We start from the raw sequence: 23266 nt of genomic DNA on the forward strand, positions 1-23266 counted from the left end.
GGCATAGGAGGAAATTGTGGAAATAGAGACGCAGATAAGCCCCTGACTAGTTGAAGCTGTGTGAGTTTTATGATTAATTGTGATGAAATTTTTACAAGAATAATACCAAAGATGTCATTTTACTGTAAGCATGTCTAATTAGTGTCTAGTCTTAACATACAGATGACATTGGACATGATTTGATGTAATTTGGATGTCACACAATGGAACCTAATGAGAATTGATAGTATGGACCTCATGGATTGGCTCGTTGGAGCATCGTAACATTCAGGATTGAAACTGCAAATTCCAATTTGTGCTTGAAAGCATTTTTGTATGAATTTAAAGATTTTGGAAGTAAAATCTCAAAATTTACTTCAATTTTGATTTTTTTTTATAAATTTATTTGCTTTAACTTAATAAGATTAAGATATTTCAGAACTACTATCGGATTTTGAAGACCGTAGTTAGGAGAACCGAAAACTGCAGATGACAGAAAACTACCATAGATAACTGAAGATGACCGAAGACAATTAAAGACGGAACACAGCCGAATATGACCGAACACTACCGAATATAGCCGAAAACATCCGAAGATGCCCGAAGATGACCGAAAATAAACGAAGACAACCGAAGTCAAAACACGAACGACAACGGAGACGATCGAAGATGACCACAGATAACCGAAAAACTACCGAAGATAACAGAAGACGACCGAAGACCGAAGACCGAATACAAATGTAGAACGCAAAACCTGATCAAAAGCAACAATAAACAAAAAATTCTATTCACCAACTTTATTTACCATCATTCAGAATCAATACAAAATTAGAATAGCAAAGTTTCATGACCTAAGCCACGTTCATGCCTTCTTGTTCTTCTTTCTTTCATGCATAAATTTGACTTCATCCACTAAGAACCAGAACAGCTTGAAGTGAGAAAATTTCACTATCATCTGTCGGTTTTATGTGTATATTTTCTGCAACTTCATCTGGTCCAACTTCTGGACATCGATGGAAGGGCTTTACAGATTGATATGCACAGTGACAGTAAGTCGATCCATCAATTTTTGAGCATTTTTTTCGACCAACGCATGATTTTCTACAGCTTAACTTCTCATCTGCATAATTTTGAGGTCGACAACCTTTAACCTTTTTATCGGGTATGAAACCATCGGTCGTACAAACATCGAGATTTACAGTTTGGTGGACGTCCATAGGCGTGGGGATAACATTTACAGTACGGACCATTGAGTTTGATGTAGTTGGGGTCGGATGGATCGTCGTAGCACTTGGCATGTGGTCCACAAGCATGTGGTGGTGCATCTGAGCATTTTGTTAGATTGCTGAGGGTGCGGTGGGTGGATATGGTGAGGATCTGGTGGGAAAGTGATGAAAAAATGGAATTGAAGGTATAGAATGTTGGAAGTAAGCTTATAAAGCCATACTTACCAAAAAAACAAACTTAATATCCATGATGCTGTTAAAATGTTAAATGTCAAGTCTAGAAACTTTTTAAAATTAGATCTTTCTACTTGAAGATGTGGCGCAGCTATATGCATAATTTAAAATAACAAACGCATTAAGTATTAATTTTGGGTACCGAAAAAACCAGTTTTGATGGTGAAATTAAGTTGAAATTTTTATTTTCTATTTCTATTCTTATTGGAATGCTTTGGTGCTTTGAGACAAGATAATCCCAAAATTCTGCATAACCCCCTTCCCCCTTCCCCCTCCCCCCCCCCCCCTCTTTTCCTCTCTAATTTAAAAAATTAGATTAAATTAATTAAAACAGCAATTATTTTATTTCTTTTGTCAGTAGTTATTAATTTTAATGATACAGGATTCTTTTAATAATTTTGCTGTTAATTTCCTAAAGTATAACCACCTGGCTTTCCCAGTGCTAGAAGAGATTAAAATTATATAAATTAAAAAAATTATAATCTCAGAATATGAACATTTTCAATTACTTACTTGGTACTTTTATGCATCCACTTTCATTTCTACTCGTACAAGTTTTTTTACACATTCCCCCATTTGGAGCACATTTTTCATCCGAAGCGCAATCAGAATTCTTTTTACACTCTGCTTGGATTTGATGGGTTAATATGATGAGGACCTGATGAGATAAATGCGATAAAATTTATCAGAATTGTTCAAAATAGAGTGTGAAGTTTACTCGAATTTTTGAACGAAAAAGTCGACTTGGGTCAAATAACTCGACTCCATGCCAAATCCGAGTCAGTCAAGTTTTAGCTCTGGTTTTGCATTTGAATCGGATTCCACTATAAACTGTAGGTCTAAAGGGTGTGGTACAACAGATTTAAAATCGCAGTGCCTGTAACTCACAAGGCTAGGCCCTTCAAGCATTATATAGCTCTGATATGGATGTGAGTTAGGGCAGCCATCTTCTGTATTTTTGCCGGAACGTTGCTGTACTTTTCAGCCTTGCTGCTATGTCCCGACAAAGGCTTAAAATGTTCCGATTTTTCAAGAAGTCGAAAATTCCAAAGTGTCCCGACATTTTGCATAAATTTTTTGGCCACCCTAATTTGAGCTGACTTTTTCATACAAAATTCGAGCCAAATTCAAGCGCTGGTTTGATCGGATTCCAAATGCATCCGAACCAGTTAGGGTATGACTTATTTCCTCTAACAGGCATGTAGCATGCTTTTATGATACACAAAGAACACTAAGATACCTAAAATCGGTATCAATGGCTGTTTGGGTTTCATTTTTATACAAAACGCAAGTCCATGTTACACGTGGAAGTTGATGATTAGTTTCTTTTTGATCCACTGTGAATCGTAGGGCATTATTAACGAGGTTGAATAGATTTTTGTTCCTAGCTCAAAAGGCCTTTTTACTACTAATGTCTTTTGTTGCTCTACCTCCTTCTCTATGATTGCACTCCACGTGGAAGTTGACTGCTGTCTTTTTCAATTATAAATTCAATCAATACTTACAAATATGACTAATAACTTAATATCCATAATACTGAAAAGTAGCCTTAAAAAAATATTTAAAAAAAAAACTAAACTCAATGCCTTCTATTCATCGTATAAGACACAAGTTTAGCAAAAATTCAAAAAATAGTCAAGGGCTATTTCGAGTTCCTACATAAAAAACCGGTAAAGTATGGTGAAATTCACATTTTTTTGGTGTTAATTTGGGTAATTTGTATTTAAATTTGAAATTAATTTTTGATTAGCACAAGATTAGCGGAACTAGCTGAACAAGAGAAAAAGAAGATGATAATTGGTTACTGACCTGCTTAACATTGCTAAAAATGAATTGATTAGAATGTTTTTTTGGTGGTTTTTTGATGTTTTTGGGAAGATTAAGCATGTTCAGCTGAGATATTTAGAATTTTTAATATTTTATGATTTTGACAAGAACTGCAGGTCATCAGTTTTTGCATTTTAGATGCACAGACCTGCAGTTTTCGGCTGTATCTTATAGTTTGTCCAATGCTTCATGTCTGTTATTTTGGATAAACCATAGAAAATTAAAAAATCTTATCCCAAGCTCCAATTTCGTCTAGATTTCGTACATTAAGCAGTCAAAGTTAAAGTCGAAAAACTTTGACACGATGACATGTGACATGTGACATGGTGGTGTGTGATATGTGACATAGTAGTGTGAGACATGATCACATGGTGGCATGATGACAAGAGAACATGTGAAATAAGGCATAATGACTTGATTGCATGTGATATGATGGCTTGTGACATGTGACATGTAACGTGTGACATGTGACATGATGAAGTAGCTTTTGGATCTTTTGGTCACCGGAACAAGGAAAATTACCATGTTTTGGACAAACTACAAATTAGTGACATAATTATTGTTTTAGGAATAACTAAAGGAATCAAAAATTCATCCTAAAATCCAAGAAATCACCAAAAAATTAGTAAAAAAATAATAAAAAAAAATCCCAGTAACCATCGACAAAAAATCTCAAAAACACCAAAAAAAAGTTTCACAAATTCAACCAAAATATTTCATTTCCCGCACAAATTTCAAAAAACCCTACACCGTAAAAAAGTTTCATCACCAAAATAGTTTGCATCTCACCACATGTTTTCGCATCACATCACATCATTCGTTCCTCATTCCAATATACCTGAACAGAAACTGAAAAAAATAGAAAAACTTTCTCAAATTTTTAATTTAAAGCTTAAAAAGGAACCGAAAATTGGAATTAAGGATCATTCAGTCATCAACATACACAGATCATCATCATGTCACATATGGATATATTAAAGAAGGAATTAAGGAAGGAATTTCCGTCAATTGATAAAGATTTACAGACTTATGTGGAGGGTATGTAAAAATTAAAATTTGCAGTCACTTCCATAAATTAATTGACAATTTTTTTTAGGTGTCCTGACATCCGGTGCCGAAGATTTTGAGTCCAGCGACGAAATCTACGAGGCAATTGGTGAAATTCTCCATGAAATTGCCGCTGACAAGTCAGAAGATGAAGTTCGCATGCTTTGTACGAAATTTTTATCAATTTTACGTCCACACAGTAACGGAACCGAGAAGCCACAAATGAGAAAGATTCTCGCAGCACCAGTGAATCTTGGTGATATGGCAGCGGAACTAGCATCAGATATGTACGACGTACAGTCCATATGGATGCAAGGACGAAACGAGACATCAAAAGTTGATGCAAAAAAATTAGAAAAAGCTGAAGCAAAGCTACAGCAGAAGCTAGAACGTCGCGAAGGTGCCAAACCAACATCAGTGGCAGTTCCAGTCCTCCAAACAGCATCAGCATCACAAGTCCTTAGCAAAAAAGATACAAAAATGGAAGCAAAAGGTCAATCACGTTCAATGGACATCCGTATTGAGAATTTTGATGTTGCATTTGGTGACAAGGTCCTGCTGCAAAGTGCTGACTTAATCCTATCCTGTGGACGACGTTATGGCTTCGTCGGACGTAATGGACTGGGCAAAACGACACTTTTACGTATGATAAGCGGTAAACAGCTACAAATTCCATCACACATAAGCATCCTACATGTCGAGCAGGAAGTCGTTGGCGATGACACAATTGCACTCGATTCCGTACTCGAATGTGACGAAAAGCTCAATGACTTATGGCGTAAAGAGAAGGAATACAGCAAAGATCCATCAAAGTCAAATGAATTAACGGAAGTATATCATGAGCTACAAGCCTTAGAGGCTGATAAAGCTCCAGCACGTGCCTCAATTATACTCGCTGGTCTTGGATTTACAAAAGAGATGCAAGCAGCACAAACCCGTACATTTTCAGGTGGATGGCGTATGAGATTGGCACTGGCTAGGGCACTGTTTTCAAGACCTGATTTGCTGTTACTTGATGAACCGACAAACATGTTGGATATAAAGGCAATCATATGGTTGGAAAAATATTTACAAAATTGGCCAACAACATTAATGGTTGTGTCTCATGATCGTAACTTTTTGGATACGGTACCGACTGATATTTTATATCTACATACGATGAGAATTGATGCTTATAAAGGAAATTATGAGAATTTTGTTAAGACGAGGACGGAAAAGCTTAAATCACAGAGGAGAGAATTTGATGCACAAATGGCACATCGTGCACATGTACAGGAGTTTATTGATCGTTTTAGATATAATGCTAATAGAGCTGCGAGTGTACAGAGCAAGATTAAGATGTTGGAGAAATTGTGAGTATTAAGCTATGATTTATTTGGGGTGTTGTGGGGTATTGTGGGGTCTAGATGATATCTAGGGAATCCAAATGGGTTTTAGAGGATCCAGATGGATTGAGGGTAGTCTAAATGGGTTCTAGGTTGCCCAGATGGGTCCTAAAAAGTTCATATTGATCCTGGAGAGTCTATATGCATCCTAAAGAATCTATATTGATCCTAGAGAGTCCGCACGGGTCCCAAAGGTTCTTGATGGGTCCTAGAGAGTCCAGATGGGCATTGAAGGTTCTAGATGGGATTTGAGGAGTCTATACGGGTTCTGGGGAGTCTAGGTGGATTTTGGACATTCAAGATTGATTCTGGACAGTTAAGATGGGTTCTGAATTAGTTCTGATGAGTTTAATAGAGCCCAGATGTGTCCTAAAGTGTCCAGATGGGTTCAAGAGAGTCTAGATTGGTCCTACAAAATCTAAGTTGGTCCTAGAGAGTCTAGATTGGTCCTAGAAAGTCTAAGTTAGTCCTAGGGAGTCCAGATGGGTATTGAAGGGTCTAGATAGATACTGAGGAGTCTAAAAGAGGTTTAGACAGTCTAGAAAGATTCTGAACAGTCCATATTGGTACTGGGAACTAAAGGTGGGTGCTGAGGATTCTAGGTGGACTTTAGGGAGTCCAGATGGGTATTGAGGAGTCCAAATGGATACTGAAGAGTTCAAATGGGTCCTAGACAGTCCAGATAGGTCCTAGAGCGTCCAGATGGGTCCTAAAGCGTCTAGATTGATCCTTGAGAGTCCAGATGGGTTTTAGGGAGTCTAGATTGGTCTTAAATAGTCCAGATGGGTTTTGGAGAATCCAAATGGGTCCTAAAGAGTCTAGATAGATTCCAGAGAGTCCATAAGGGTTCTAGAGAGTCTAAATTGGTCCTAGAGAGTCCAGATGGGTCCTAGTGAGTTCAGATGATTTATGAGAAGCCTGAGCTGGTCCAGATGGATTCTGCAGACTCCAAACAGCACCACAAGACCCTATCTACACCCCAGCAACTTCCATATCCAACAATTCATCAATTTTACTAATTTTTCTCTTCCTTATTTTCAGACCCGAACTAAAACCAGTCGAAAAGGACTTTGAAGTATCACTTAAATTTCCCGAAGTTGAGAATCTTAATCCACCAGTTCTAACAGTCGATGAAGTAACATTCAAGTATCCATCCGGTGATCGTACTATTTTATCCGGTGTGTGCCTTGGTGCTAATAGTGATTCACGTATCTGTATTGTTGGTGAGAATGGTCAAGGTAAAACGACATTGTTGAAGCTGATTATAGGAAGTCTAACGCCAACTAGTGGATTTATAAGACATCATCGTGGATTAAAATTCGGTTATTTTTCACAACATCATGTTGATCAGCTAGAGATGAATGTGAGCTGTGTGGAGTTGATGCAGAGAGAATTTCCTGGACGTAATGTTGAAGAATATCGTCGACAATTGGGTAGTTTTGGAATTAGCGGTGATATGGCATTGCAAATTGTGGCTAGTCTTAGTGGAGGACAAAAGTCGAGAGTGGCTTTTGCTAAAATGTGTATGGCGAATCCAAATTTCTTGATTCTTGACGAACCTACTAATCAGTAAGTATTATGATCAGTTTAACCTCAAAATTCAGGAATCTAACCTCAAAATTCTGAAGTAAATCTCAAAATTTTGGGATTTAACCTCAAAATTCAGGAATCTAACCTCAAAAATTTTAAAATTAACCTTAAAATTCTGAAGTAAATCTCAAAATTTTAAGATTTAATCTCCAAATTTAGAGCATAACCTCAAAATTTAGGAACTTAAGCTCAAAATTGTGAACATACTCTCAAAACTTAGGAACATAACCTCAAATATCTTAAATTTAACGTTAAAATTCTGAGCTTAACTCCAAAATTTGGGGATTTAACCTCAAATTTCTGGCATTTAAATCCTCAGCTTAACCTCAAAAATTGAGGATTTAACCCAAAAATTCTGATCTTAATATCAAAATTTGGGGATATAACCTCAAAATTCTGAACTTAACTTCAAAGTTTGGGAATATAACCTCAAAATTCTGAACTAAGCTTAAAATTTGGAGATTTAACCTCAAAATTTAGAAGATTAATCTCTAAATTCTGAGCTTAACCTTAAACTTCTGAGCTTTACCTCAAAATTCTAAAATTAACCTCAAAATTTTGTACCTAACCTAAAAAGTTGTGGACTTAACCTCAAAATTTGGGATCTTCACCTCAAAATTCTTAGCTTAACTTTAAAATTTGGAGATATAACCTCAAAATTGTGAATATAACCTCAAAATTTAGGAAAATAGCCTCAAAAATTGAGAATTTAACCTCAAAATTGTGAGCATAACCTCAAAATTTGCAAACCTAAACTCAAAATTGAGAGCTTAACCTCAAAATTCAGGAACTTAAACCGAAAAATCCTAAACATAACCTCAAAAAATCCAAAAATTCTAACCTCAAAATTTTTTTCTTCCTATTTTTACAGTCTTGATATCGAAACCATCGAAGCCTTAGGAAAAGCAATCAACAAGTTCTTAGGTGGAGTTATTCTCGTTTCTCACGACGAGCGACTCATTCGTATGATATGCAAGGAACTCTGGGTGTGCGGCAATGGAACCGTTAAGAGTATTGAGGGCGGATTTGATGAATATAGACGAATTATTGAAGCTGAAATTGAAGCTGCTGCAAGCAAATAAATTATATAGGCTTTATTCTCAATCTATCTCAATTAAATCCTTTTTTTATTTAATATTTTGCAAGAAAAATCGCATAATTTATTTAAAAAATTTTTAACATTTTTTTTGTTATTGTTGACAACATTTGTAATAATTTTTAATGAATAATAAACAGCAATGGCATTAAAATGATTTTATAGGGAAATTATTTTGGTACTTTTTGGTATTTTTTGTCCTTTTTCAGGCTTTATCCGTCAAGTGTCTCCGAACTGGCTGCACAAAATGACTCCACAGTGCCCAGTTCTGACTCATGATACTCATTTATTAGGACTAATGTGAATTCGACCCCAGCTAGGAGGGTAATGAACTGAAATATAGATAAAAAATGGTTTAATTTACCCCAGGCACCAGAAACTTGCTCCAAATTTCCATAATTTACCCCAGGCACCAGAAACCTGCTCCAAAATCCCCAAATTTACCCCAGGGCACCAGAAATCTGCTCAAAAATTCCATAATTTAACCCAGGCACTAGAAATCTGCTCAAAAATCCCATAATTTACCCCAGGCACCAGAAATCTGCTCCAAAATTCCATAATTTACCCCAGGCACCAGAAACTTGCTCCAAAATTCCATAATTTACCCCAGGCACCAGAAACTTGCTCCAAAATTCCATAATTTACCCCAGGCACTAGAAATCTGCTCCAAAATTCCAAAATTTACCCCAGACACCAAAAACTTGCTCCAAAATTCCATAATTTACCCCAGGCACCAGAAACTTGCTCCAAAATTCCATAATTTACCCCAGGCAACAGAAACTTGCTCCAAAATTCCACAATTTACCCCAGGCACCAGAAAATTGCTTTAAAATTCCATAATTTACCCCAGGCACCAGAAACTTGCTTCCAAAATTCCATAATTTACCCCAGGCAACAGAAACTTGCTCCAAAATTCCATAATTTACCCCAGGCTCCAGAAACTTGCTCCAAAATTCCACAATTTACCCCAGGCACCAGAAAATTGCTTTAAAATTCCATAATTTACCCCAGGCACCAGAAACTTGCTTCCAAAATTCCATAATTTACCCCAGGCAACAGAAACTTGCTCCAAAATTCCATAATTTACCCCAGGCTCCAGAAACTTGCTCCAAAATTCCACAATTTACCCCAGGCACCAGAAAATTGCTCTAAAATTCCATAATTTACCCCAGGCACCAGAAAATTGCTCTAAAATTCCACAATTTACCCCAGGCACCAGAAAATTGCTTTAAAATTCCATAATTTACCCCAGGCACCAGAAACTTGCTTCCAAAATTCCATAATTTACCCCAGGCAACAGAAACTTGCTCCAAAATTCCATAATTTACCCCAGGCTCCAGAAACTTGCTCCAAAATTCCACAATTTACCCCAGGCACCAGAAAATTGCTCTAAAATTCCATAATTTACCCCAGGCACCAGAAATCTGCTCCAAAATTCCATAATTTACCCCAGGCACCAGAAACTTGCTCCAAAATTCCATAATTTACCCCAGGCACCAGAAACCTGCTCCAAAATTCCATAATTTACCCCAGGCACCAGAAATCTGCTCCAAAATTCCATAATTTACCCCAGGCACCAGAAACTTGCTCCAAAAGTCCATAATTTACCCCAGGCACCAGAAAATTGCTCTAAAATTCCATAATTTACCCCAGGCACCAGAAACTTGCGCCAAAATTCCATAATTTACCCCAGGCACCAGAAAATTGCTCTAAAATTCCATAATTTACCCCAGGCACCAGAAACTTGCGCCAAAATTCCATAATTTACCCCAGGCACCAGAAACTTGCTCCAAAATCCCCAAATTTACCCCAGGGCACCCAAAAACTCACCTGCAGTCCAATAATCACCAACGAACTCATCATAAAGTCCGCAACCCTCTCCCGATACATCCGAACCACAAAATCACCTTTACACTCCTTCATTGGCATCAAAAAATACAATAAAGCCACAACTAAAGCACCAAGTGCCATCCACAACAAAAAATGAAAAAATCTCATAACTTTTACAGACTTTAAAAGTACACCGAGCATTCCAATGAGATTAATTGCAGCTGTAGCACCAAATATTGATATCATTGTGATTGGAAACACAAATGACGTGTACGGACCATTACGGACACTGTACAGGTCATACAGACAGTAACCAAATGCCGAAAATGCAGCAATTCCACAAAATGTATTAAAAAATTGAAAGAAAAATTTCTTAAATTGAAATTGTGAAAGTTCCTTGACTTCACGTGCTGAGATGTGTGACAGGTGAGATGCGTGTGATCCGTGATGTGACACGTGTGATCCGTGATGTGACATGTGGGATGCACGAGATCCGTGAAGGGATGAACGGGATATGTGCGACATTTTTTGAGGTTATGGACGAATTTTGAGCACTTTTTATCACAATTTATTTGCTAGAACTTCCGACTTGATCAACTGATCGACTTAAAATGACGCCTAAGACACTAAAGTCAATTTAAATAAAATTAATTGAATGGGATGAAATGTCAGACAGAGTGGAACTAAGAATAAAAGGAAATAGAAGTGGTGAAATAGATGATTTGGAAGCAAATATGCTTAATGGATGATTTGGTATTGAAATTTGATGGATCCGGAATGTGATGTTGGGCTGGTAATGACTACTCACTTACTTACAGACTTACTTCCTTGGCTGGTACGCAAGAGGGCCCAATGCCGCATTTAAAGAATGTCTGTAGACAGCTCTACCTTTCGATAACTTCTGCCTATTCTGAATATTGAGAACTCTAGTGTCCTTATCAGCACATCCAATCCAGGACAATTTAGGCAATGACAAGACTGGATGTGTTTAGGTATGGGTGATGTTTTGTGTCTACAGAAGCGGGCAGAAGCTTGCCAGAAGCTAGTAATGTTGTGTTGCAAAGCTTAAAAACTGTAGAAAAGGTAGGAAACTGGAAAGGTAGAGGGGGATAGGGGAAGAATAGGAAGTGGGAAGGGTATGGAGGGTAGGGAGGGGAGGGAGGGGATGGAGGGTAGGAAGGGTAAGAGGAAAAAGCGTATGAAGGATTAAGAGCAGGAAGATAAGAGGGGTAAAGCAGAAAGTAAGAAGAGAAGAAAAACGTTAGAACAGGACAACAGATACCAAACCAGAAACCCTTCCACCACCCGACCCACAAACCCATACCTCCCATCATCACTTACTAACATCCATCCATTAATATTCATCCACTAGTTCACTCATGTAAACTAATTGATGATGATCACTAAAAAGAGATGCAAATAGCAATCAATTAATGAATGAATAAGAAAATTAGCACAAATTGAGTCATGCAAATTAGTGACCCGAGAGTGACACTTGATCATCACACCCACGTGTAGTGTTCTTATTTTAGCATAGCTAGCTTTAGGTAGGACGACCATCTGCTGTATTTTTGTCGGGACGGTGCTGTACTTTTTTGTACCTTGTTGCTGTGTTCCGACAAAGTCCCAAAATGTCTCGATTTTTAAGGAAGTCCCGATTTTTTTGGCCACCCTAGCTTTAGTGGATTGATGATTCTGGGCAATATGTCTTCTATGGTAAGTTAGTTACTTTGCTGACCGATCTGGTACCAATTGTGTTCCATGACATCCCTCAGATGTCGCCTAAAACTGATCATATCCCAAAATTCTCCCAGTGAGTCATGAACTCATTACATCCAATAAATCTCACACTCCCATCCTCAATGTCACATGCTGCATCCCATCATCCATCAATTTACATTATTCTATGCTTACTTCTTACTTTTTTGAGAGACATTTGACATTGAAAATCATATTTGAGAATGACTCTCTTCTGAGAGCTGAGCTAAGCTGAGTTGAGAGTCGGAGAGGAAGTACGACAACTCTCGTGAGAATCTACAGCTTGAGATCACTCACATGAAATTATGTGCAATAAATTAATCAATTTGAATTAATTATTTCCTGATTTTTTTATTATTATTTTTAATTCCATGAATATGTTGCAGTTGCATGTTTATGGATTGTGAGAATTGTGACTTGATGATGCAGCTGGGTGACTAGGGGATGGAGTTGATGTTGGAGTCGACGATGGAGCCGATGATGGAGCCGATGTTGTAGCCGATGATGGAGCCGATGATGAAGCCGAAGATGGAGCCGAATATGAAGCCGAAGTTGAATCCGAAGATGAAGCCGAAGATGAAGCCGAAGTTGAATCCGAAGATGGAGCCGAAGATGAAGCCGAAGTTGAATCCGAAGATGGAGCCGAAGATGAAGCCGATGATGGAGCCGATGATGGAGCCGATGACGGAGCCGATGATGGAGCCGATGATGGAGCCGATACCCACCTATATTGATACATCCTCCAAGCCACTACCCACACTCATCTCTGATCACTTAATATTCAAAATGATTCCATGTAAGGTGTGACTTTTATCATAAAAAGTCAATTAATTTATGTCCGACAGTGTAACTTGCAACTAGCAATTATGATGCATTAGTATCCAATAACTATAATGTATCATGTCAGTTAAATCGATGCAATTAATTTGCTACAGCATGCATACGTAACTTAGTGTAGATAAATTTGTAATTTATTGTGATTTAAGACTGCCTTAAACAGTCAACAATTACTGCATCTATATCATGTTATTACATTTATCGACATCAATCACAATCCATGACTTCTAATTATTAATCATATACACATGATCACCGACACGACTCGACTTCAATAACCCAATTCGCATTTACACAACTTATTCACATTCTCGTGATTTTTTCTCTCATTTTGATGCAATAAATTGTTAATAACTGACTAAGTGCTGTGAACTTTAAATGCGTTTTATTTAGAAAATAATGTAGGTTGTGAAATGAAAGAGATGAATGTGATGTGGAATATTGGCTTGGTTTGTTTATGACTGGGTGGGTGTGATGAACTTATGAGGCTCAACTGCAGCCTCAGGTTGAGGTTGAGTTGGGCTAGACTCATTAAAGGCTAAACTGAGGCTGGACTGCAGCTGACTTTGAGGCTGGACTTGAGTTTGGACTCAAGTTGAGTTTGAGGCTGACTTGAAACTGTTCTTAAGCTGACTTGAGGCTAGACTGAGGCTAACTCTAGGCTGGACTGAAGCTGAACTAAACATTATTTAAGGCTGGCTTGAGGCGGGGCTGACTTAAGGTTAAATTTAAACTGACTTAAGTCTGTACTGAAGCTGAATTGAGACTGACTTGAGGCTGAATTTAAGGCTGAACTGAGGCTGAACTTGAAGCTGATTAAAAGCTGAATTGAGATTGATTTGTAGCTGGACTTGAAGCTGATTAGAAGTTGGACTTGAGACTAAACTGAGGCTGGACTGCAGTTGACTTGAGGCTGACTTACGGTTGACTTAAAGCTGAGCTGAGGATGGACTGTAGCAGGGCTAACTTAGGGCTAGATTAAGACTGACTTGAAGCTGAGCTTGAAGCTGATTTAATACTAAAATGAGGCTGAGCTTGAAGCTGAACCGAGACTGAATTAAGTCTAGACTGAAGCAAACTTGAGGCTGGGCTGAGGATAGACTAAGGCTGAACTAAGACTGATTTGATGCAGGACTGAGACTGGTTTAAGGTTAAACCAATGTTGACATGAAGCAATACTGAAGCTGAACTGAGGCTGAGTTGAAGCTGACTTAAGGATGAACTAAAGGCTGAACTGAAGCTGGACAGAAGCTAATTTGAGGTTCAAGTTGAAGCTGGATTGAGAATGAAGTTAAACTGATTTGAGTATGAGCTGAGGCTGGCTTCAGGTTGAACGGAGGCTGAATTGAGGCTGAAACAATCTAATATTCAGAATGCAAAAAACCCAAAATCTTCTTCCTTCATGTATCATTTTGTCTTTATTAAAGATAATTCGCACTTAAACTACAATTTCACAATTTAAAAAAAAAATCTTACAATTTTATAATACATTTCACACAAGTCATAGTCATCCATTCCAATTGATATCTCGTCCAAAATTTCCCTATAACATTCCTTCAATTAATAACAATTTTTATTTAATTCTAAGATTCATTCATATCATCATAGCACATCCGATTGTCTCATGAGATATAACAAAATGTATCAAACTTTATGATTAATTTGGAATGTCTGATTTGATGACTCAATGTCGTCCAGGATGTAACTGATTCTGATGGCACGTTGCTCTTTCTGCATGTCACTTAGGAATTTGGTTCCGATGAATTTGCAGATCAACTGGAAGTAAAGAAGGAATTAGAAACAGAAAATTTGAATTCTAACCTCAAAAGTTTTCAAATTTAACCTCAAAAGTTGAATTTAATCCTCAAAATTTGAAATTCTAACCTCAAATTTGCTCAATTTTGGAATTCTAACCTCAAAATTGCTGAGTTTTGGAATTTTAACCTCAAAATTTGAAATTCTAACCTCAAAGTTTGAAATTCTAACCTCAAAGTTGCTCAGTTTTGAAATTCTAACCTCAAAATTTGAAATTCTAACCTCAAAAGTTGCTCAGTTTAAGAATTCTAACCTCAAAATTAGAAATCCTAACCTCAAAATGTTGCTCAATTTTGAAATTTTAACCTCAAAAGTTGCTCAATTTTGGAATTCTAACCTCAAAATTTGAAATCCTAACCTCAAAAGTTGCTCAATTTTGGAATTCTAACCTCAAAATTTGAAATCCTAACCTCAAATTTGCTCAGTTTTGAAATTCTAACCTCAAATTTGCTCAATTTTGGAATTCTAACCTTAAAATTTGAAATTCTAACCTCAAATTTAATCAGTTTTAAAATTCTAACCTCAATTCGCTTAATTTTGGAGTTCTATCCTCAAAATTAGAAATCCTAACCTCAAAATGTTGCTCAATTTTGAAATTTTAACCTCAAAAGTTGCTCAATTTTGGAATTCTAACCTCAAAATTTGAAATCCTAACCTCAAAAGTTGCTCAGTTTTGGAATTCTTACCTCAAAATTTGAAATCCTAACCTCAAAAGTTGCTCAGTTTTGAAATTCTAACCTCAAATTTGCTTAATTTTGGAATCCTAACCTCAAATTTGCTCAGTTTTGGAATTCTAACCTCAAAATTTGAAACCCTAACCTCAAAAGTTGCTAAATTTTCAATATTTACCTGACATCCAACAATACAACAGCAAATCACGACCAAATGCTGAAGATAATCCTCAACAGTCATCACAATAGCCTCTTTACAGTCATTTCCAGCACATCCAATCCATGTCTCACCTTCATATGTCCCAAAATACTTCACAACACTAAAATTCTCGTCCACAATAGTCGGAATGTGTTCCTTAAACATCAAAAAGTACGTAATAAACAGCAAATATCCAACAAATGTGATTGATGCGAGGACCAAATAAGCAGTCGTTCCTGCAATTGTTCCAATATCAGCACAATGACATCCATAAATGCACAAAATGACAACAAAAAAGGCCAAAATGATGGCAACTTGCAAATAATTTTGATAATTTGTGGATATGATCAGTTCCAATGGTTCAAAATGCTTTTGGATGCCACGTGTGATGAAAAATGTTGTGGCTGCAATGAATCCTGTGATGACATTGAGTACGACAAAGGCAATTTTGGTGAAATTTAAGGTTGACACTTGTGGAAGTGATTTTGGGATCGTTGATTTGATGACTTTTGAGAATGTTGGAAACATGATGTGGTGCTGTGGACTTTGTGGCTGGCTGAATCTGAAGATTTGATGATTTGTGGACTAAAATTTGGAATTTTCTGAAAAAAATTAAGAAAAATTTGATTAAATTGTGAAAAATCAAAGGTAACTGTGATTAATTTGCCATTTTTTTGGGATTTTGTGGATTTTTTTTAATTAAAAAAATTCTTGAAAATTTGAGGTTATGTCTCCGAAATTTAAGGTTATGTTTAAATTTTGAGGTTATGTCTACAAAATTTGAGGTTAGGGCAGTTGCCTACCACCCCCATCCCTTTCCCAACAGCGCTGCGTAACCAAGCGCTACAGTGTTGCGCAACCTGTGTGCTGCGGCACATTATTATACCAATAATGCCATAAACCCCATCCCATATGCGGATTTGATCGAGGCTTCCCAGAAAATCATCAATCGCCCACCACTGATCTACATCAAGAATCACAGTGACTCCATCCATATTATTCAACAAACTGATTAAGACATGATGTCATTTAAATTAGTCAATTATGTCTGTTTCGTATATAAATTTATTGGGGAATTTTATATTCATTAAATGGTCGTAAAACTGATAATAAAAATATTGCTGGTTCTTATCTTAATAGAAATGTTATTGAACTTTTGCCATTCCTGCATTGGAATTAGTGAATTTTTATTCTTATTTGAGGTTATGGTATTTTGAAGGGTTTGAGGTTAGGTGACAAAATTTTGAGGTTATGTTTGTAGAATTTTGAGGTTATGTCTCTTAAATTTGAGGTTATGTCCATAAAATGTAAGGTTATGTTTCTAAAGTTTGAGGTCTACAAAATGTGAGGTTAGGTCTTCAAAATTTGAGGTTAAGTCTCCGAAATTTGAGGTTATGTCTCTAGTATATGAGGTTATGTCTCTAAAATTCAATTCCAAGCTCCTTGTCCGTAGCTTAAGCATACTTTAGTGACTGCGAATTCAATAAAAAAAATATTCAAAAATTATTGATCTTTAATAGTCCAGAAGCCATGCTGTATATCCAAAATAATCAACTCAACCCATCATCTATTCTGGTTTTTAAAAAAAACAATCCAAAACGGCACGCATTATCAAAAATCCAAAAAAACGTAACATACACAGCAAGCTGATTAATGTGATCACATACAAAATTTACTACCCAGTTGACCTTGCGGATTCATCCATTCTATTCAAATTACCACAAAAAAGACGACAACTTAATGAAAATGTTCTTTGTTAGCTGTTGCCCAACATTGATAGTCTTGACGCAGCACAGGTGTCTGATTTCTTTTGAGGAACTTGAATATTGTCGCTAAATAAGCAGTTAGAATTGAGTAAAAGAATGAAGCTATTTTTGATGATTGATGCTTATATTTGGGTATGGACTTGAATGTTGAGAAAGGGACAGTTTTTGGTTATTGAATTTTGGGTCACTAAGTACACAATACAGTTATACTGCGTTACAATAGTAGATGAACCAGACGTACCAGTAGAAATCTTGTCGCACTGTATGACACCATGTCACACTGTGTGACACCATGTCGCATTGTGTGGCACCATGTCGCACTGTGTGACACCATGTCGCACTGTGTGACACCAAGTTGCATTGTGTGACATCATGTCGCAAGGTCCTTAGAGAGTGTTCAGTGAAGATGTGTATTGTTGACTCTCTAACAACCCCCAAAATACCCACCCTGTTCCTCAAATAACCAACTCAATCATTCCAAGAGATTATTCACCCAAATCAGTCAATCGTCAATCCATTCAAAATCCAAAAAAGAGAAAAGCCGACAGATAAGCCACAAAATACACACATTTTTTGCACATTGGAACGCAGATCAATGCCGCACATTTTTTTAAATATTATTTATATTTACAATCTCAACTGTTGTCAGGCAATTCCTGTTCGTACGCAAATATCAATTATGTTGTATGTGGCTACAATCATAACAAGAAAATCACGCGACTTAGGCATGCCTTAAAAATCCTTATCAAATTTTTGTTTATTGACTTTTAATATTTTTTGTGACTTTATCGCACCTCACCGAAATGTGAGACGAACTATCGACGAGTTTTGTTTACCGGCCGTAAGTGCCACATGTGTGTGATGTTATTTTTAATTGTTTATTGATAAATTGTGACGAGATTTGATGAATTTGTGCTGGATAAATGGTTGAGCAAATTATTGTGAATTATATGGCAATTTAAGTGGAAATTGTTAGTGCAAAAATGCTGTATTTGGATATATAATAGGCAGGGGTGGACAACCTGTGTGCTGTAGTACCTTACAGTGTCATTTACCACATGCTGTATGCGGTGTCGTGACTTAACAACAAGATGTGTCGTGACATTGGGAACTAAGGTTGTGCACCACTTGAATAAGGAATAAACCAGTGGTGCACAACCTGAGTGTCGCAGCACATCAGTGTGTCAAAAGTTTCATGAAGCGCTTGAAGTGTGTGGTGACTTGCTACATAAGGTGTGGCTCGACACAAATAAAAAGGTTGTGCACCACTGAAAAAAGGATAAGAGTCACTGGTGGAACGCCTTTTATTGGTCAAACACACCTATGTGGTAAGCTTTCACCGAAAACGCACACTCCATGTAATTCATGACACATACAATGGTGTCGCAGCACAAAGGTTGTCCACCACTGATCTTATATGAATCCAAACACAGACTGAAACCGCACATGACATACGATTTATGGCATTTGATGACATACTAATGTGTCCTAACACACAGGTCGTCCATCACTGCATACATATTACGTGATAATTGACATTTACCAAGTATAGGACGACTTGTTATGATTTTGTGGGAATTTCGTTAGAATTTTGCAATTTTTAAAAATAGATTTTTTTAACATTTTTTCATGAATTTCTTCGTAAATGTGTTAATAAAAATTCATTATTGCGACTTATAGCATCGCTAATTAGACGTGCTAATCGCGAATGCACTTGCAATATTTGCTTTCTACAGTCTGGAACTTGAACTAATAAGGTCGATAAATGTATACCTAACATTTACGAGCTAAAGACCTCAAAGCTACACCCAGAAAGTTAGACATGATCTGGTATAGTACCCAGGAACTGTGGCACGTTAGGACAACGCTCTATTATGTAGTTCACTGATGCCATTGCACTCGTGGGTGAGGTCTTAGAGTATTACGTAATTTATGAATAGCTTCTTTATCTTTTGAAGATAACTTAAAGTTATTAGAGGTTTAAGGGTTTATTACATTGTTTTTTTTTTTTTTTTTATTTTGCTCGATAATTGTTATAAATGTGACTAATTTTATTTCATAATTTCTATTAATAATTACAAAAAACAATATTAAATTGCCCAATTTTTTACCAAAATTATTTAATAAATTAAATATTCTCAAAATAAAAATTTAAAATAAAAAAAAAACAATCTATTTCTAGAATTTTGAATTATTTTTGGACAGACTTGAACTTGTTATACAGTACACTAGCGTGCCGCGGCACACATAGTTAGGAACATTGTTCTAGTAAATCGAGAAATATTGAATGTTATGAATGTTACGAAATATATTATGTAGTAGAGTCTATTTATAAAACTAATAAATAAGAAATAGAACATCGTGCCTCATATTTAATTGTTATTATTATTTTTTATGTTACAATTTTAACTACATTTTGTTTGATTTTTTCAAAATTGTCGCAATAAAAAAAAATTTTTAAAGGTTTTAAATTTTAAAAAATTGAAAAATAAAGTAAATTTTTAATAAATTTTAAATACTAGATAAATTGTGAGGCAAGAATTTAAATTATTCCAAAAAATTTTAAAAAAAATAAATCAAATTTAAAAAATATTTTTTAAAAAATAAAAAAAAAATGAATTTGTTGATTTTTAATTTTATTTTTTTTAAACATTTTTAATTTTTTTAACTTTCCAATCTTGTAAAAAAAATCAAACTTAAGAAAAATTAAAAATTACTTTAATTTTAATATTTTTATTTTTTTTTCAAAATTTGTTGATGAATTTTTTATTTTTAAATTTAAAATTTTTTTGGTTCAATTTTTTTTTAAATTTGATTTTTTTTTTTACTTTAATCATATTATTTTAATTTTTTTAAAATTTTTCTCACCTTTGTTATAAATTCGTTATATTTTTTTTTTCACAATTTCACAAGTTTTGAAACAACTTTTTATTTTATTTATTTCAATTTCACTCAAAATTCTCTGAAACTGAACTTGACAATTGTCTTAACATTCAACTACTGAACTCGTCTCTAAATTGCATTCATGCTTTATATCACATTTATAACAATTAAATGCCTCAATTTCGTCACTATAACTTAGTTATCGGATATAACAAGTCTGTCGTCACTTCTGACTCAATTGTCATCCAAAAAGTCACCAAAACAATCGTAATTTTAATTAAAATTTCCACTAATTCCGCCTGACTGCCTGGCTTGTTCCTTCACACGCCTCAAAATCGCAACTAAATCAAATCCAAACTTAAATCAATCTCAGAGAGTCCAATTCTCTCAAACATTGAGCTTACTCGCGAGAGTCACACAGCATGTGTCACATGTTGTAAGCCTCTCAAATGAGAGTCAAGCTGCAACTTTTTGAGGTCGCATGAATAAATCAAATGAATTTTTATTGTTAATGCACTCAATTTAAATTATTTAAAAATATCATGAATTCTAGTTGTGTTGTTGCTGTATATAATGTGATACATTGTTGTGATTAGTGCAGATGTGGGCAACCTTTGTGTCATGGCACAGTAGTGGTAATGTCATGAAACTTAGGTTATGTGTGGTTTCAATTGAGACTTACCACAACATGGTGTGTCGTGAATATTTAAATGTTGTGCAGCACTGACTTAGTATGGCTATGTTTAACAGGGCTGGGGTTATTCATAAATCATGTAACGCTCCGACAGTTCCGACAGTTCCGACAGAGTTCCGACAGAGTTTCGACAGTTCTGACAATTCTGACAGTTCCGACAGTTCCGACAATTCTGACAATTCTGACAATTTTGACAGTTCTGACAGTTCCAACCGTTCCGACAGTTCTGACAGTTCCAACCGTTCCGACAGTTTCGATAGTTCCGATAGTTCCGACAGTTCCGACAATTCCGTCAATTCCGACAGTTCCGACAGAGTTCCGATAGTTCCGACCAACTACATGTGACACCTGTGGGAGGTCATGGATCACAATTGATCTTCTGAGCTACAACATACCTTGATGGTAAGCCTTGACCCCTAAATTACCTTAAAATGTGAAAATTGTAATCCATTCCAAATTAAACATCAATTATGTGTTCAACAAATAAATAAATATTGACAGTCCTCAAACATTGTGTCGACTTTTTACTTGTTATGTCCATTTGCAGATTAATTTGTCATGTCTAGTATCGTATTTAGACTAGAATGAGGTAGATTCTATGGAAAAAGATCACAAAATCCGAAAATTACCACAAAAAATTCTAAATTTTGAGAAATTTGCAACAATGTCCCCAAGACAGTCAGTCATAACATCCATCAAGCCCCTCATCATAGCCACACAACTCACAGCATTCACTCTATTCTCAATTAACACAAAAATCTGGAAATCTGAAGTCAAAAAAGTCAATTTTTTAATTGGAACCATATCGACATCAATCAGCTTAAGTCTTCACTACCTGTTCTGGACATCGGATATAAGATTTGCAGCACAAGGAACGGAAATGACAAAATGCATCACACCAATGTTGGTTTATTGTAATCTTGTGATTTATACAGTTGTAAAGTTGTGGAACTTCTTCAACACACAACGAATTGTGGACTTTTTGAGGCAAATTTATGAGATTGATGAGCAGTTTAAGGTTAGGATTGAGGATGTTGCTGTGTCTCTGTTGCTTTGTTGCTCTGTGTCGCAGTGTCTCTGTTGCTTTGTTGCTCTATGTCGCTGTGTCTCTGTGTCTCAGTGTCTTATGTGTCTCTTGTGTCTCTTGTGTGTCTTGTGTCTCTTGTGTGTCTTGTGTCTCTTGTGTCTCTTGTGTCTATGTGTCTTTATGTGTCTTTGTATCGCTGTGTCTGTGTGTCTCTGTGTCTCTTGTGTCTTGTGTCTCTTGTGTCTCTTGTGTCTCATGTGTCTCTGTGACTTGGTGTCTCATGGAATTCTTCTTTTTTAGGACCTCGGCATATATTTTGACTACAAAAAGGACAGCAAAGTCATCATAAAGATCCTAATAGGCAACTTTTCCTTAATCATCGTCTCAACTCTAATCAGTGCATGCATACAGATTGGATATTTGAATTTCTCAGGAATTTCCTTATCACTCTTAAATTTGTACACATTTTCCTGTGGTTCGATGCTGATTTTTCAGCTTATTGCAGCAATGATTGGAATTAGACGCAGATATAGTGCTGTAAATTGCTTCCTGATGATCAAACCTAACCTAGAAATTGCAGAAATTGAAATTTTATCAAAAATTCATTTAATGACAACGGAATCGATTGAAATGTTCAATTCAGTCTATGGACCAGCTGTCATACTTTACATATCATTAGGATTTGGATGGTTTTGCATGTTTATCTTCACACTTGTCATGTTTCCGCTTGTCATGTGGACTGACTTCCTACTTGTGTCACTTTACAATATCCTTGTAAATTTACTTTCATTCTTTACGGTTGCTGCGCTGTTTTATTATGGTGAATGGACTAAGAAGGAAGCCAGGCAGACTATTAAGTTGCTGTATAAGATCATCGATTCCGCTGAATGTGAAAAAATTGAAAGAAAAATGATGAAAATGATTTCACAAATTTCAGACACAAAAGTTGAATTTTCATGCGGATTGGTGGACTTTAATTGGAAGTTCTTCTTTAAGGTGAGTTGGGTGATGGGGTAGGATGGGTTTTGGGGTTAGTGGAATCAAATTGAGGGTCATAAGGCATAGGTTGAGTGTCTAGATTCCGAATGTTGAGGTTTTTAAGCTGATTGTCTTGATGAGAGTTGGTTGGACTGAATTTTGTAGTTCATTTGGGTGCTCTGGTGAATTTTGGGCTGTATTGAAGTCAGACAGTACTAAAGTCAGCCTTTGGACCCCAATTGGAGTCCACAGAAGTCGAACTCCATGAATCCTTCCAACTCTAACCCAAATTATGTCTGAAAAACTGACAAAAATGACTAAAATTTGCTATTTTTAACTGATTTACTTCCAGTTCGTGACAGCAGCCATCATGTACTTTGTAATTTTGGTACAATTTGAGTCGTCAATTGGTCAAAAAGATGTC

At 36.1% G+C, this 23266-nt stretch overlaps 1 protein-coding gene and 2 long non-coding RNA genes across 3 annotated transcripts; 1 reads left to right on the forward strand and 2 right to left on the reverse strand.

Moving 5' to 3' along the window:
* Window positions 1–761: 761 nt before the first annotated feature.
* Window positions 762–1526, reverse strand: LOC139099107 (uncharacterized). Its single transcript, XR_011545272.1, has 2 exons — window positions 1431–1526; window positions 762–1356 (listed from the first exon to the last, which is right to left on the reverse strand). It is a non-coding gene; the product is annotated as an uncharacterized lncRNA (long non-coding RNA).
* Window positions 1527–4074: 2548 nt separating this feature from the next.
* On the forward strand, window positions 4075–8548 carry LOC139094429 (ATP-binding cassette sub-family F member 3). The gene is made up of 4 exons (XM_070645500.1): window positions 4075–4304; window positions 4363–5665; window positions 6740–7267; window positions 8160–8548. The coding sequence occupies exons 1-4, from the start codon at window positions 4223–4225 to the stop codon at window positions 8368–8370; spliced, it is 2124 nt and encodes a 707-aa protein (XP_070501601.1). The 5' UTR covers window positions 4075–4222; the 3' UTR covers window positions 8371–8548.
* A 5653-nt stretch (window positions 8549–14201) lies between these two features.
* Window positions 14202–20471, reverse strand: LOC139098912 (uncharacterized). The gene is made up of 3 exons (XR_011545249.1): window positions 20129–20471; window positions 15474–16096; window positions 14202–14585 (listed from the first exon to the last, which is right to left on the reverse strand). It is a non-coding gene; the product is annotated as an uncharacterized lncRNA (long non-coding RNA).
* Between the last annotated feature and the right edge of the window lie 2795 nt (window positions 20472–23266).

Source organism: Chironomus tepperi, unplaced genomic scaffold, assembly GCF_022539635.2.
Source record: "Chironomus tepperi strain 1889 unplaced genomic scaffold, CSIRO-AGI_Ctep_v1 contig_7, whole genome shotgun sequence".
NCBI classification, from domain to species: Eukaryota; Metazoa; Arthropoda; class Insecta; order Diptera; family Chironomidae; genus Chironomus; species Chironomus tepperi.

Coding starts and splice junctions, on each gene's coding strand:
- LOC139094429 (XM_070645500.1), top strand. CDS start 4,223: ATGTCACATATGGATATATTAAAGAAGGAATTAAGGAAGGAATTTCCG. Junction 5,666..6,739: donor ATTAAGATGTTGGAGAAATT/GTGAGTATTAAG, acceptor CCTTATTTTCAG/ACCCGAACTAAAACCAGTCG. Junction 7,268..8,159: donor CTTGACGAACCTACTAATCA/GTAAGTATTATG, acceptor CTATTTTTACAG/TCTTGATATCGAAACCATCG.